The sequence below is a fragment of the Equus przewalskii genome, chromosome 7 (genome assembly GCF_037783145.1).
Source record: "Equus przewalskii isolate Varuska chromosome 7, EquPr2, whole genome shotgun sequence".
Lineage (NCBI taxonomy): Eukaryota > Metazoa > Chordata > Mammalia > Perissodactyla > Equidae > Equus > Equus przewalskii.
The window spans coordinates 87,532,861-87,550,038 of record NC_091837.1 but is presented as its reverse complement, the minus strand read 5'-3'; the positions used below and the strand labels follow the sequence as shown (position 1 = coordinate 87,550,038).

Below are 17,178 nucleotides of genomic sequence, written 5' to 3'. Positions count from 1 at the left end.
ACCTTATGATTTAAGTTTTTATGTTTCCACTGTTAGTCAAGTGGCATTCTGATTCTGGTAAAATTGGGTTTTAGAAACCTGGCTCATGAGCTTGACCAATGTGACAGCTTTGTTCTGACAAGATCAGATTTCTGGCCCTGGTCTATTTCACAAGGATAACGAGTCCAGGCCGGTCAGGCACCTGGGGTAGTGAGGAGGACCAGCAGGAGGTCTCCCCAGGTGGTGCCTTCTTGACTTTCTGTTCAATTTTGCTGTGAACCTAAAACTGCTCTTTAAAAAAATTAGTCTATTAAAAGTAAAAAAAATTAGTCTATTAAAAGTAAAAAAAAGTATTCATTGTTGATGTGAAATTCAGTTTTAACAGGTGTCCTGTATTTTCATTCACTAAATCTAGCAATCCTCTCGGGAGAGCACAAAAATTTCGAATTATAAAAATAATAATGCATATTTTAATATCTTGGGCCTATTTTGGACTTCCTTCCCCCCACTCATCATCCACCTAGCTGAGACACCCTGGTTGAGCAGAGGGAGAGGTTTAGATGGGCTGGACGCCCTCAACACTGGCTTAGTTAATGCGCCACAGTTTGGCTTCCTCTAATGAAACCAAGATTTAAAATAATTTTTTTACACTCATTTCTAGTCTCCTAAACCAACACCGTTTGTTTACCTAAGGTTCACATTTGATCACAGGCTTTCTTGTTTACAGGTGTGTTGTTTCAGTAACTTCATTAAAACTCATGAAACTAGAAACCAGGATTTCAATTATTTCAGTGCTCACCAGCAACCTAAGGTGACATCCAAAAAATGCTCCCCATGGATGTTTGTTAACTTATTCTCCTCTTGTCTCAGATATTTTAAAAGTAATCTATCTGACCTTTAATGCAACATGCTTTCTTTCCATTAATAAGGCTATTTCTTAGATCATTTACATAACATCAGTATAAACTTAGCATTTTCTTTATTCAGGAAGCTATCTCCACCAAACTTTGCAGAGCCAGGATTAGAATCTCTGTATTTCTGAAGTCATCTGTCGACACAAGTGTGGTTGAATAATTACATTTAGCAATCTATAACCTGAGGCAATTCCAGTGGCTACAGCTATGCCGCGGCTGAGATTTCAGGTATCAGCACATCACCGAGATAACAATAAAGCTCATAAAACTGAACCTATTATCTGCCAAACACATCTCTGGATGCTTGCATCTTGGAGAGAAGTCTATTATAAAGATACTGACACACATCACACCCCCCGCCATCCAACTACACACTTACAATATTATTATTGACAGTAAGCACCAACTAAGGCTTGTCATCAACCATAATCGGCTGATCGGCCTGGGACAGATTTAATTTACTGACATAAAATATTCTCATTTTCTGCTTTCCCAGGTTAGGCATATGCATGAGAGGTCACATGAAGCAATAATTCCCACCCTGGGGGCTGACTGTTGGTCACCGATTATGACCGGACACTGGAAATTCTTTGCTCCAAAAAAACTATGATGAATACAAAGAGACTTTCAAGCTATTCATAGACTTTCTAGATGCTTTTACTTAGAGGCTTTTCCCAAATCCAAAGCTAAGATAAAACAGCTCAGCATAGCATTCATTTTTAATGACTCTCAAGCTAGAATGTAAATCCATGTTCAGCGTGCATTAACTCTCATCAGGATTTTAACAACCGGCCTAAATCTTGCCTTTGCCTGCACTGGGTGAAAATCCTCACAGACTCACGGTGATGCCAAGGCAGACAGGGGCTGAGAGCCACAGAATTCCTAACAGCTGACTGGAAACAGGGAAAAGCACACGCAATTTTAACACAGTGAAGCCAGTCCCCCCTTCACGTGTGGAGTCCTGTGTTGGACCTCACCACTTACTAACCCCCCAAGCAACAAAGAGACAAATGAGGGGCTTTATTATTTATCTTCAGTGAACAGAGAAGCCCTTAGGGGAGTAAACGGGCTGCCAAACATTAAGAACAAGTAGCCCAATTAGGAACCAGAGTTTGGGTTGTAAGCACTTCTGTAAAGAAAATCTAGAAAATACATAGCACTCTTTAGCAAAATCTGAGAACTCAGACCCAGCAATGTCACCCATCTCTCATCAGGTGCATCCAAGAAATAAAATATGGCAATGCCTAGGAATGAAAATTAAAGCTGACATCAGGATATATACGTTGGCAGTCCCATGCTAGTCTAAACCACATTCAAACACAATAAATGACACTTCTTATCAACAGTGCCCCCTGACATGATGGAACAAATTAGCCACCCCATATTCAATGAACGAAATGATCAACCCTCTCTACCTGCACAATGACATGTAAATATTATTCTACCTGTGTGCCTTTGAAGAATATCTATTGGGATATAAAAAAATCCCACCAGAGGATAAAATATGTTATTAAAAATAAATGAAAATTCCATATCAGTCTGCAGAAAGAAATCATTCTGTGCTTTGTGGCCCCACGTGCACAAACTCGCTTTTAGATGCAGGTGTTCAGTACCCTTATATAAAACTGAACTTCAGATTGTGTGTCAGGTACACTAAACATTCACCGGTCATGAATCACTTGCTGTGGGCATGAAGTGTCTCTCTGGGACTTTTCTCTTCATTTGCTCTAGTAAGTAAAGTGTGTGCTCTTTATGAATTCTCTGATGAAGCTCAGAGAAAGTGACTCAGAGAACAGGATGGCCCTGTACCTGAAACATGGGCTGCCACATAAAAGGGAAAAAAGGTAAGCTGGTTACTTTGGCTGGTGATTTAATTATTTTTAATTTATTATCATCATTATCAGCCTGTCATTCTCGCTTTGTCACCTCTAACCTATACATGTGGTATAAGACCTAAAATTAGGATTCTGTGTTATGCACTGTCTTGACATCTGTGACCAAGAGGGCCCTGGATAGCCTAACCTCAAATTCCACTCCCACTCTGCTCCTACAGAAAATATCCCCTAGCCAAATGACCTTTATCACAGGGACCAGGCACAGCTGCTGCCTATCCCTGAGTAGTGGGTTTCAGTTTCCTGCCAGCCCACGGAATTAGTCAAACAAGCCATCATATCCTCCCAGGAGAACCAGGGGGCACCTCACCCTCTTGCTACTACAAAGCCTGATCCCATAGTCCCTGCTTGTTCACTCTGTTCCCAAATGCAGCCCCATGTGGTCCAGCATGGCGAGGAGTGTGCTCCTACCCCCGGCTACGACGAATAAACTGCTGTCAACTTCATCTGTCCATTGTCAGCTTTGTGTTCCACCAGCCCTTCCCTCAGCAAAAGGGTGAATAGGAGGTGATTAAACAACACATTTCATAATTGGTTAATTCTCAAAATTCCCTTGAGCTATCACCACAGGAAATCTGAGCTGTTGGGACCTCCCAGATGGGTCAGGGGTAATTCAAGGGAAAGGCTCCCCTCATGCCACGCCACAAGACAGGTCTTGGATCTTGTTTTTTTGCAAGAAAAAAACAAAGTAAGAATGATTATATCTTGAATCTTCCCCTCTTCTTGCAAAAGTTCTCTAAAGACACAAGTTCATGGAACAAACATTTTTCTTCTGTTAAAAAAAGTTCCAGGCAAAGGTTTCTTTCAGGTTAGTTCTATGCCAAACAGTCATTTATCCTTCCTTCCTCTCTTTTCATGCTTATCATGGTGATTTGAAGACTAACTCCCCACCTGCAACATTATGTCCCCATTATCCTACCTGTGAAAATTCTAAAACTTCTGCAGCAGCCATTAAATAAGGCATACTGCCATGCTTTTAGCCTAGACACTCCATAGTTTAAAGACGTATTTATAGGAATCCACAGGTAACTATAATTTATCACATCATATGCCAGTTAGTCTCCATACCCCGACCACACTCACTTCTCTCTAAGCAGAGATGTGACAGTTACCACCAAGCCATTTTCCGGGGAGCACAAGGGTGCTCACGACAGCAGTAGTCACTGGAACGGCTGGAAAAATGTGTCCAGCTGATGCGCCCACTGACCTGTGTCCATGGGCCACTGCAGCTCCTTGGGACACAAGTCACCACGCTGCAGGCTCGGCAGTGGGCATGCTGCTCCCGTGACCACTGATCCCTCCAGGTTCCCACGAGGCAAACAAGCTAATGACTTGTTTCTTTATGACAGGAATCATTTACAACAGCCCTTTGAAAACTCCGCCCCTTAGCAGCACCAACCGAAATGAATGCTATGGTAGCTGATGTTAAAGTTCTTTCTTTCTACTTCTGTGTTTAAACAAACTTTACTGCAGACCTACTATTTAGCAGGTGTTGCCCCAGATTCGAAGGCTACAGCGATGTGTCAGTTGCGGTTCTCCTCCTCCAACCGCTCAGGATAGTGGGTAAGACAGGCAAGGAAGCAGTGAAAATACTATAGAAAACAAGAGGCGAATGGGTAAATAAACTGAGGTACAGCCATTCAATGGAATATCATTCAGAGATAAAAAGAAATGAGCTATTGAGCCCTTAAAAGACATGGAGAAACCTTAAATGCCAATTACTAAGTGAAAGGAGCCAGTCTGAAAAGGCTATATACTGTATGATTCCAACCATCTAACATTCTGGAAAAGGCAAAACTATGGAGACAGTAAAAAGATCAGTGGCTGCCAGGAGTTTGCGGGGGAGAGGAAGGGATAATGAAGTGGAGCACAGGGGATTTTTATGGCCATGAAACTCTTCTGTATGATGCCATACTGGTGGATACGCGACAATATGCCTTCATCAAAACTCACAGAACTGTACAACACAGAGAGAACTTTAATGTAAACTACAGACTTTAGTTCATAATAAGGTATCAATATTGGCTCATCAAGTGTAACAAATGGACCACACTAGTGGGAGATGTTAATAACAGGAGAAACTACGTGCAGGGGAAAAGAGTATCCGGGAAATCTATTTGATCAATTTTTGTACTATTTGATCAATTTTTCCATAAACCTAAACCTGTTCTAAAAATAATATTCATTTAAAATAAGAAATTTATAGGAAAGGTCAGTTTTAGCATCAATTCTGACATTTAACAACATCTAATAATGACTGCTCAATGTTTTACAGACATACTAGACAATCTTCACAGCAACCTATTACTATCTCGATTTTGCAGATGATAAAACTGAGGCAATGAAGGTAAATTGTTTGTCTAAATTTACAAATTTGTTATGGTGGCCCAAGTCTGTTTGACTCTAGAACCTAGGTCTTAACCACAATAATCTACTCATGCCTTTTCCCTAGAGAATGCCACATACATGCCTGTGAGAGGAGGGAACAATTAACCCTGCCTTGGGTGGGATGAGGGGTGGAGTCCTTGAGCTCTTACTGAGTTAGGGGCGCTAATATTATGTAGACCATGGAGGACTGGATAGTCCACCCCTGGCATGTCCCAGGATAAAATAGATCAGGCCTGAGCTGGACATTTATAGGTAATTAGGGAGCAATGACTCTTCGATATGGAACCCATTACTAGTCATTGTTGATCTAAGAGAGAACAAGTTTTCCTAAAATAACAATAATTTACAAGCAACAATCACTTTAAATAAATGACTGTACAAATTTAATGCCTCAAAGCTAATCTTTAGACCATGAAGCTATGATACCCCCAAGGCTGGCATTAGTCTTCCCGATGCAGACTGTACCAATATCCTACTTGTATATCACAAACCAGCCCCAAGCAATTCCTATGCCAGTAGCCTCACCAATTCAAAATGAAATGTAAGATGCCAAACACCTAATGGTACAGAAGGATTCTCTCTGCATTACGATGCACGGCCACAAGATCACCCACCGGTACCCAGCAGTCACGCACTGCAAAGAAGCTAAAGTTAATTTGCTTTCTAATTTTAAAAGGTAAGTCACGATTTAACCTAAGATAGTGGCTTCACCTACATCTAAATCTCACAGCACTGCATAACTGCTATTTGGTATTACTCAAAATTGGAATTATTTTCCTTAAAAGTTTCCCCAATAGTATTTAACAGTCTGAGTTAGGCCATATCTTATGTATATAGCTAAACTTCTATTAATATGCCAAGCAATAAACCTAATTAAAATTACTAGTTAAATGGAGCACGGATTAAGACATCAGAGAATGTCTTATCACTTTTTGATTCCACACAACACCTATGAGAGTAGGAACTTATCAACTATCATTAAACATATCTGATAAATGGGTAAGAAATCACGGGAACACAGCTTACAGCTTTTACGACATGGGATCCTATAAACAAAAACTTTCTTGAACATTTTCCTACTTGGAGAAAGTTTGGGTAGGTTCTCGACACCGTTTATAGATTTGGGCCTTGGTCCCTGGAGGCTGTCTTCACTCTGCAAATGCGATAGAATCCATATTTACATCAAACAGATGAGCCATGGCAAATCAAGTCAGTGTCACTTCATGAGGCCAGTTCAGTTTGCTCCTTACATGAAAGACACAAATGCCATGCCTTGACTTAAAGCGCCAGCCATGCGAACAAAGAGGCTTCCACATTGCCAAGTTTAATCAAGCACAAACGGGTTTAAAAACATGATACCTTTAAAAAGTTTTAATGGATGGGAGAAAATTATGCTCTTAAAAATGCATTAGAATCCTCAAATTCACAGGGGAAAATATAAATTAAAATATCTTTGTAAACAGATATGAAAAGAATTCGTACAGAACCACAACATTTTTATACTATTTAAACAATAATATCTATCTCAATGTTTAAAAGAATGTAATACGTTAGGAATTGGTTTTTTATCTTTAGTTTAAGATTGAGAATTAAACTACATAATGAAACCAAAAACATTCTCAAAGAATAATGCTGATTTATACAAGAAATTAATGTTATCACATTACCTTCTCTTAATTGATATAGCTATGTTCATAACCATAGAAATACAGAAATGCATAGACTTTTTTATTCTCTTTATTAAGAAATAAAGAGAAATTATACCATTTATCTAATCTCCTTCTTCACATTCCTCTTTTAGTTGCTGGCATATATTTTTGTCTGAAACAGTAGCAAGCAAAGCACTTGCAAATGCACCTGAGTTACACTGCAATACTTCAGAAGCACACAGGGATTTGAGCGTCCCATGCAGACACTGTCAGGGTACAGTGCCCTCTGCTGGCCAATTTATTAAACATTGCGATTAACAAAGTTCCCGAGTTTTAATGCAACTTACAATGTGCAGACGAAAAAAAAACTGAGATTTTTTGGGAATTAGAGATAGAATTCCAGATAGTCACTGTAATTCCTCTATTAAACAAATGTTTACCTTTACTTAACAAAACAAAAGGAAACTATCTCGTACAAAGAAATATCCCTTAAAAAAAACAGAACACATTTAGAGAATTAGATTTCTTATGGACACTTCAAGTCCCAGGTCAAAAGTTACCCCATCTGTAACCTCCTTCTCAAAACAAGTGTGTTTCCTCAATATTCTCATGGCCTCTGAACAGTCGCACTGACCATGAGAACTGTCATCTTTCAGCTTCTATCTTCTCCATTGGAACCATGAGGCCATCCACGGCAGAGGCACGTGTTGCTCATCTTTGAAACCCTGAACATTATAAACATTCAATATATGTCTGTATGGTTTTTTCAAAAGTAGAATTAACCAAAGGGCCAGAATGAGCACTCCTGCAATAAGCCTCCTGGTGATAGATTTAGAAAGTTGTCCTGGGCTCCAGAAGTATAACGATTTTTATTAAAAGAGGTGATGAAGAACACAATAATGTGTAGCATACTAAACTTCTGGTTGTGTATTCATTAATTCATTAATTTTAGAAAAGAAAACAAGTACAACATTGTGCTAAGACTTTGGAACTCCCATTTGAGTTCCAAGCCAGATTCTTTGGTCCAGAGGCAAGGAGGGGAATGGAAGGAAGAGAAGGCACTCTTGTGGGACAAGGTGGGGTAGACCACTGGGAACAGGCAGAGGCAGACCTCTGTGACACAGACAAGGGGGGAGGCAGGCCGCTGGGACAAGGGAGAGAGCATTCTGAGCTCCTCTTTAGGGTTCAAGTTGACTTGATTTTATCTGGAGTAAAACAAAAGTCACTTTAAGAAATCCTTGATGCATTCCCAAATTCACTGCAGCATTATTCACAGCAGCCAAGACACGGACACAACCCAGATGTCCATCAATGGATGAATGGATAAAGAAAATGTGCTGTGGGGCTGGGCCTATGGCTGAGTGGTTACAGTTCCACATGCTCCACTTTGTCGGCCCAGGGCTCTAGGTTCAGATCCCGAGTGCAGACCTACTCCACTCATCAGCCATGGTGTGTAGGCATCCCACATACAAAATAAAGGATAAAGGAAGATTGGCACAGATGTTAGCTTAGGGCTAATCTTCTTCAAGCAAAAAAAGAGGAGGATTGGCAACAGATGTTAGCTCAGAGTGAACCTTCCTCAAACAAAAACAAAAACAAAAATGAGCTCATAGGCTCAGAGATACAGATAATAGATTGGTGATTGCCAGAGGTGGGGGTGGGGGGTCGGCAAAATGGGTGAAGGGTAAAAACTTCAGGTATAAAATAAGTAAGCTCTGTACAGCATGGTAACCATAGTTAATAATACTGTATTGTATATCTGAAAGTTGCTAAGAGAGTAAATCTTAAAAGTTATCAGCAGAAGAAAAAAAACTGTATCTATCTGAGGTGAAAGATGTTAACTAGACTTATTGTGGTGATCATTTCGCAATATATACACATATCAAATCATTATATTGTACACCTGAAACCAGTATATGTGCAGCCAAAGCGAGCGCCACCTGAAACTAACGTCATGTTATATGTCACTGATATCTCAGCAAAAACAAATAAAATCTAAAAAAATAAATTTGAGCAAAATTTGCAAATTAAAATACTTTATTGAAAAAGGAATAATTCTTGAGACAGAAATAACTTAAAAAATAAATTTTATTTTAAAATACAAAAATAAAGCCTTGAGACTCACACCCTGCAAGGTGCTATAGGAAGCACTGGGAAGACAGAAAGATAAACCAAATCTTTGTCGATGACTATTTAAACAATATACCAGGAGCTCTTTCAAGTAAGAAACAAAAGTTAGAAATTATAAAGGTAAAATTGTGTGATTTGACTACATAAAATAGCAAGTTTTTACTGTGCAAAACAATATGACTTAAATGTCAAAACACAAGTGACAAACTGGGAAAGTTTTTGCAACATATATGAAAAGTCTAAATTCCTTATTATTTAAAAAGTGTTTATGCAAATCAGCAAGAAAAATACCAGCTGTATAATAAGACACACATGGGCAATTTTCAGAGAGAATGGAAACACAGATTGTTTTTAAGCATTTGTGAATATGCTCAACCTCACTAATGATTAATGCAATGCAAATAAGACACATTTTTAATCTAACAACTATCCAATGGATAAAAACAAAAATATTTTGTAATATTTGGGTATTAAAGAGGCACGGGCAAGCAATCTCTCTAAATATATTTTTGGCAAGAAAAGAAATTCCTACAACATTTACAGAAGACAGTTTGGCAATATTTATCATAATCAATTTACTAATAGGCCCACACATATCTAGGCACTTATCCTACACTGTATTCACACTGGTACAAAGATACTCGATGCATCATAAGCTGTAACAGCAAAAAAACTAGAAAAGACCTAATGTTCATCAGAGGAAGCTGAATAAATAAATCTTGGTACATCCATACAATAGAATTCTACACTGACATTTGGAGTGGGAGTAGAATTAGATATACCAATATGGGAAGATTTCTGAGACACTGTCATTGGACAAACGTGCAGAACAAAGAATATCATACACTCCCATTTTGTGTTTATCTTTTATGTAAAGATATGCTTGTTTATCAACAGGATGGCTCTGGAAGAGTATGGAATACCCCTGGGAAGTGGGGCTGGAGAGGAAAGAATGGGGGGAGACAGGTTCCACTGCGTAGTATGTATATTCTGGTACTGCTTGGTCATTTTTGACCATATTTTTAGATTACACTTCCAAAAAATAAATTTTATAAACTATAGTAAGAAATAAAAAAGAACTATCTCCAGCAATTCCACATCTACAAGGTGAATTGCATACATACAGTAACAACGAAGTCATTCTGTCTTAGCCCCTAATTTGTGAAATGTAGCAAATAGGGTACAACGATGGTAAGGCTGAGAAGACTAGCACATAGCTTCAGGGCAAGAGGCTTATGGTTGTTTGAGAAAGAGGATGGGATGTAAGAACCTGGGCAGGCTGCTCAGCCCCTCATGGCCCCCGCTACCTGGGAAGTAGAGCATTCATAGCCAAAGTGCTGGCCTGAGGACTCAGGGGGTCCAGTGGTGCTGAGGGGGTCTTTGAATGTAGCACAGAAAACTGCTCTGGGGCAGCCATCCTCAGCTGCTCCGGGGCTGTACACTGTGCTTAACAAATGCCCTAGTTCTGCTGGGGAATGAGGCCCGTGTGGCTCCAGTACAGCTGGAGGAAAGGCAGCACGGAGGCTGAGACAGCCCCGCACGGCCCAGGCCCAGGCGGGATGCTGAGAAGCAGCCTCATGTTGACGGGTGCCTTGACCATCAGCATGTGAGTTTTTCCTAAGGGCATCTCTATCCAGGCAAAACATAAAGTCTGATGGGCTGCAAAGTTTATGTGATTTAGGCATTATTTTAAAACAACTTAAAAGAAGCAAACACTGCTGACAATATAGGAATATACATGAATGATTTCTAATGAGTTTATCAACTATCTCCAAACTTTTGGACTGTGGGTCCCTAATCATAAAAAAAACTTTCAGTATAGACCTGTTTTCTATGTATATACACATAAATATACATATTTATCACTGTATCCAATATTATGCACATTATAAAACAGATACAAAACATAAATTTCTAAAGTTTAAGATGAACTATAAAGATAAATAGCAGTTTTACTATTTTCACGCTTTGGAAACCATGTAACAGAAGCTGTAAATAATGCTTCTCACACTTTTGGCATTTACATACTAGTAATGGGTTTTTGGTGCATACAAGGACCACCAACTTTCGTGAAATTTTTAAGAAGAGTTATAACAATTTTTTTAAATAAATCAACATTAAATGTGAAATAATTTCTCTTTCCTGTCATTGAAAAGGATGATAGCCTGCAGCTCAGTAGACTGCCTGATTCACAGAACAGTGGGTCAGTCTACGTCTAATAAATAGAATATTCATAGTCTTCTAGAAAGACAGCAATAGTCTGATGACCATCAGCTACTTCTAGAAAGTTAGCACGATCATGGATTCAGAAATTGTGAAGAAATTCTTACTACAAATCACTTACAGGACTGGAGAGATACTAAAACGAAGACCTGTCATACTCAAAAGCTGGAAGTTTGAATTACCGAAATTCAGGAAGTCACAGAAAACAGATTCCTAATCCTCTCTTTGATTTGGCTCTGGAAAATATTTCTTCATGCTCTGTAGCAGCATCAAGATATGGTTGATAAATATTCACAATAAGACTTCATGATATCTTTCTCTGAGTAGTAGAGAAAATCATCAAGGATTGGGAAAGAGTTAAGTTCTCAGTGGCCGAGCTATTTGTGAACCAGAGTTGTGTCTCTGTAATAAATTCTAGTATTATAATCTCAACAGTAAAAACTGTGATCATGCAGTCAAAGGTGACAGACTCAGGCTAGTCCAGAAACTAATATATCCTTAAACTACCTGATAATCATAGAATCATCTTTACTGGCTTTATCAATAACATGAAGAAAAGTTTTTATCTCAATGAAAATTTATATAATAACTTTCCCAAAAGCAGACAATGTATTTTGGTGTAAAAAATAATGCAGTCTCATAGCCTGTTTCTTCACTCAAAATAATGTAAAGAAAAGCACTCAATGACCATTATTTCATCTTATTCACACTTTTCACTATTTCCTTCAAGAATAGGTCAAAATCATGAGTCCTGTTGTTGATCACTAACTTTTCTTTTTGAATAAACATTGCCCTGTGGGTTTAGTTTCTTTATTTTATATCAAAACTCTTGTTCACTCAACACTTTTCTGCTGCCTTAAAAATACTAGTCCTACTGATGCTGTTCCCGGCTCCATCACAGCTCCCAAAGCAATTGTGAACTAAACAAACGAAAACTCTGCACGATGTGTTTTAAGGAAAAAGAAAGGAACAAAAGTTATCCAGCACCCTCCCTTCATTACCATTTATGGAACACACATGCCAAGAGCTGTTCTATACTTGGCACTTAATGTCAAGGGTTTTCCTCAGACGTAAAGCATGTATCTACGAGCACATACACAGAGAAGTCCTCAATGTTCAAGTGTTGGCACTGGTACTACACAACCTCCAATGCTGGTCTGAATGTTCAACGATGGAATCTTGTCAATACTTTGATCGCCTTGTTCCCTGGACAAAAATGTGTCTATTTTTACAGCTGGTTTTATAAGCATCTTGACAATCAAATGAATAAATTGTACCCTTTTCTCTTTAAGGAATTCACCTTTCTATGATCCCTCTGTAGCTTTGGGGTCTCCAACATTAGCAAAAAAATAATAATAATAATTTTTAAAACAAAATCTTTAATTTGTAGCTATCCAAAAAATGTTCAATTGCTTTACAAAAAAATGATGGTGACTTGTTTTAAAATGAGTCAAAGTTTTGACGGGTTGATGCCACCACTGTCATATGTATATGTCTTGTAATATGGATTAGATAACATTATCTATCATCTTATTTATCTTTGCAACACATAAACATTTATCACAATACAATGTACCTAGCAGGATCTCAATAAATATTAATCAAATCAGTGAATTGGTTTGATTGGTTGTGACTACAAATTACTTAGGCGCTGCAAAAAATTATTCTGGATATTGAGAAAAGTGAAAATAAGGAGCTAGTAAGAGGTGAAAGAAGGCATTGTGAATGCAATTACAATTCATTTATTCACTCACTCATTCATAAGGTAAGAGACATACTGAGTACCTCCGCTCTTGTTCCACCACTCACTGGCTGTGACCTTTGGTAGATCCTGTCTCATTTTAGCTCATACTGTCCTCTTTGCCATGAATGTTCACTCTACTCCCACCACCAACTTTCAGCACAATCCTTTAATCTACCTAGACAACAGCCAAATGAAAATATCTGAAACACAAGGGAGAGTCAGTGCCAAAAACGCAAGAGATAAAAAAAATTGTCGAGCATTATACAGACATAAAACATTATTTTATGATATACTGTAGCCTTTACCAGCAACTAAATATGACTCAGTCCATAAATTATACCCTGCCATCCATGGACCAATAAAACTCATTTTCTCCTTAGCCCCACACAGTGTTCCTCTGGAGCAAGTTCCTCCTGAATCCTCTTTAAAGATGTCTTGGAGGTATCAAAGGCTATAAGAGTCAGTCTTGATCAAAAAGAGATGATCTCCTTCTATGTGCTGACTACTTCCTTTGACCCATCATTTTGACCCCCAACAATAGCCAAAACAGTTGCATACATTTATTGAGAATGGACTATGTACCAGGAGCATCACCATTTAAGCCTCACAGCAATCCTATGAAGGTGGCACTTTCATTGTCCCCATTGTAGGGATGAGGAAACTGAGGCTTTGTGAGGCTTAGTAATTTGCCTAGGGTCTTACAGCTAGTACACAGCAACATCAGAATTTGAACCCAAGTCTGTCTGATTCCAAAGTTTGAAATCTTAAACATCAATTTATATTGCCAGTGGTCCCATATAACTCCACTCGGAAATGCCTTCTTCAGTTCACCCCCACATATGCATTGCCTCTCTCAACTGCAACCATAATTACCAACCACACAGTTCAAGATTCAGGGTCCAGAACGTCTGTAGTCAGAATCTTTGTCAAAAATAGCCCCTAAATTGATACCATCCTCTTTTTCATCCGGAGGCTCATTCCAAAAATAGTAGAGATTTTGGACAACAGCATTCTTTTTTCTCTATATAGATATTAACATCTTAAATATCAGTGATGATTGCATGTTAACATGGAGAAAAAAAATAGACGCAAAATGCTCTGAAACTTCTGCCTGCAGTGAAATGCATAAGCTGAATGATGATTAGCAAATAAGAAAGCCACATTAAAGAAAATAGGTTTAATAAAATGTTGATGAGCTCTCTTTCTCCAAAGGTTAATAACCAGGAACACATCCAAGCTGGTATTTCATTGGTACCTCTAAGTTGTAAACATGAAACTTACTTCTCAAACTCTGAGACTGTTCATCAACCAGAATTCAGCGCTCATTAAATTAGTGCTGCTTTGTTGCCATTAATGGCAATAAAAAACAACATTTACACTAATCATGAACATAAGCTGATCAGGGAATGAATTTCTTCTAAATCATCTTGCTCACAAAAGATGATCTCCTTATGAGAACTATAATTCTATAGAATTATTAGCTGTATTTTTTTAAGAGAGCATCAATTTCTCCTTCAGGACATTTGTGTCTTTGGTATTGAAGAAAGAACTGGATTAATCCTATATTAATCCTGAGAGCTATAATCCTCCTTTTATTTTCAAATCCATGTCAGTGCAGTGTGAGCAGCATTTAAACAGCTATCCCCTCTCCTATCTGCCGATGTTTTACATGCCAAAGAGGTTTTCCCAAGGACTCTGACCATCCTAACATCACACTTACCCCGGTCCCTGGAGTCTTCTGAATCTGTCCAAAAAAGGAGAGAATGATTTCACAGTGGCTCCTAGCCCTGATCATCGTAAGTTACTGCCAGATAACCTCCGGCATTGTGCAGTAGCTTAGGAGTCCCGACTGCCAGTGGCTGCTGCCAATGCTGGGTCTCAGCAGAAGCCTTTGCTCCCTCCACAGCAGGAAACTCCTACTTGGTTTATCAACTGGAACTGCCAGCAGGCATCTGCTGTAGGTAGGGAGTCTCAAAAGTGCAATAACAGAACCGGAGGCCTCCCCTACATAATTGAATCTGAGTGTCTGGGAATTTGCTCCTTCGACTCTGGACCGCAGGTGAGCTTGACCCTCTCCTTCGCTTAGGTCTGTAACTGAATCAAGTCTCGTAATTATACCTGGAGTCATGCCAACGCCATCTGTATCTTACAATGGGGACTTAACTAAAGGAAGTAGATTCCTTTTCATCCACAGGACCTCTTGTCAAACTGACCAGCCCTTCACTTTCACCAACTTTTATGATATTATAATTATAATTACCATCAACAGCAAACTCCCTCAGAGAACCTATTCTATGGAGGGTGGTATTCTACGATTTCCCAAAGATCAAAGCTTAGCAAACCTTCTAGGACTCGGGAATTCTCCATCAGGCATGCACACACCGGCACCTCCATAAGAATCCGCTGGAGAGAAAAAGAAAACAATTTATTCATTCTCTATCATTTAGACAAATTTCAATAAAAATTCTTAAGGAAAACTGCAGGAAATGTCTCAATCTTGAAACAGATTTTAAATAAACTACCCATGCACACAGTACGCACACTAGCATATACGTACAAAATCCTAGCTTTGAATCTCCATCATTTTACTTTATTATGATTCTTTCAAAGAACAAAAAGTCATTCTTTTCAGAACTGCGAGGGAATGAGCAATGACGAAACGCTTCTGCTCAGGTGGAGAGCTTTCAGGGAGGCCGTCCAGGAGCACACGTCTGTCAGCAGTGGCCCGTCGTGCACACCATATTGGGAAGGAGCACACTCACCTTCTTCCTGTCCAAACCCCGATAAACAGTTGCAAATGTACAACTAGATGCTTGATCATTTGCAAAATCTCTACCTCTCACCCACTGAAGGCATAGCTCAGTGTCCTCAAAAGTTTGGCTGAACATAAAATGAGTCACATTTGCACTGCACCCGAGGAAAACTGGACTGTGACTGCCTGAGCTCTCAGAGGGTTCCACAGCTGAGGGACCTGAGGTGTCTTCTTCACGTACCCCCTCCTGTTGTTGGAGCCTGATGGGAGTCATGCCTGAGGGTCCCTGTCAACCTGGAGCCTACCTGCCCAGCAATTAGCTCAGGCCACTCCTAATTTGGGAGAGGAGGGTAGTGGGGCCAGATCCTAGCCTGGCTCACTGGAGTAGAGACTTCTGCAAGATCTTGACTCAGAATCAGGAATTGGCATCATTTGTGGCTGATACGCTTGGGAGACATAACAGCCACCCCAGCAACCTTCTCCCAAACCAATCCTTATTCTTCTTTCCTTTTCCTTATCTACTCCTGCCTAACCTCCACATTTGACATTTGACCTTAACAGATGAGTCGCTCCTTGCCCTCTTCTTGCTCCCCTCCACCCAGGCTCAGCACCCTCCCTCACCTTTAGGTTGTTTCTGGAAAAGAGGTGGAGCCACACAGCCTCCTGACACAGCCCAATGTGGCGTCAGGTGAATGCCCACTACAGCACCAACCGACGTGATACCTTTGGAAAGACTATCTACCTGAGAAGTAGGTGTTTCCTTCTGGTTGGTTGCTTGCTTGTGTTCTAAGAAAACCTCATACTAATGGGAGTCACATGAATAGCAAAAGTCTTTAATTAAGAAAGGGAGTCATTCTCCAAGGGGTTGCTCCTAATTATATTTTGCATTTTAACACTGATGATCCTTAATCTTTGTTTAGAACAGTGGTTCTCGATCTTGGCTATACAACAGAATTACCTGGGGAGCATTTAAAACCTGATGCCCTGGCCACATGCCAGAGCAATTAAGTCAGAATCTCTGAAGGTGAGACACAGGCACCCATGGTTTTCAAAGCTCCCAGGTGACTCCACTGTGCAGCCAAGATCAGGAGCCACTAGTTAAGAAGAACCTTCCTTAACTAGTTAACCTTCTTTTTTAAACCTTTTATTTCAGCAATTTTACATATACTGCAATATATTTTCTTCACGTGAAAATTATAAAGACCATAATAACTAGTACTTTTATTAAGAGTTTATTCTGCCAGAAGCATTAGATATATAAAAGTTAAGGATGACCATTTCAATCAAAATGAAGTAAAAGACATTACATTAGAAAAACCACTGGGATTTCAGGTTTGTGAATATCTACACACTGGCGTATTTCAAAAAGCATAGACGATGTTTCAAAGGATAAACATCAAACTTCTAAAGATGATCCGACCTGGGGTGTGGAACGAGATAAGAAAGAACGGTCTTTTATCTATTTTTTTAATATTCTTCACCTCTAAAATTATTATAAGAAACATTT

General features: G+C 39.3%; 1 protein-coding gene across 2 annotated transcripts in view; it reads right to left on the bottom strand.

Annotated features, from left to right (window-relative positions):
- The window catches only part of LOC139084596 (uncharacterized), a 163,227-nt gene that overhangs the window by 42,859 nt on the left and 103,190 nt on the right, over positions 1-17,178 (bottom strand). For both annotated transcript variants that reach the window (XM_070627874.1, XM_070627873.1), the window contains one exon: positions 15,262-15,322. In XM_070627874.1, coding sequence (XP_070483975.1) covers positions 15,262-15,322 — 61 coding nt within the window. The remainder of the gene's footprint in view (positions 1-15,261; positions 15,323-17,178) is intronic.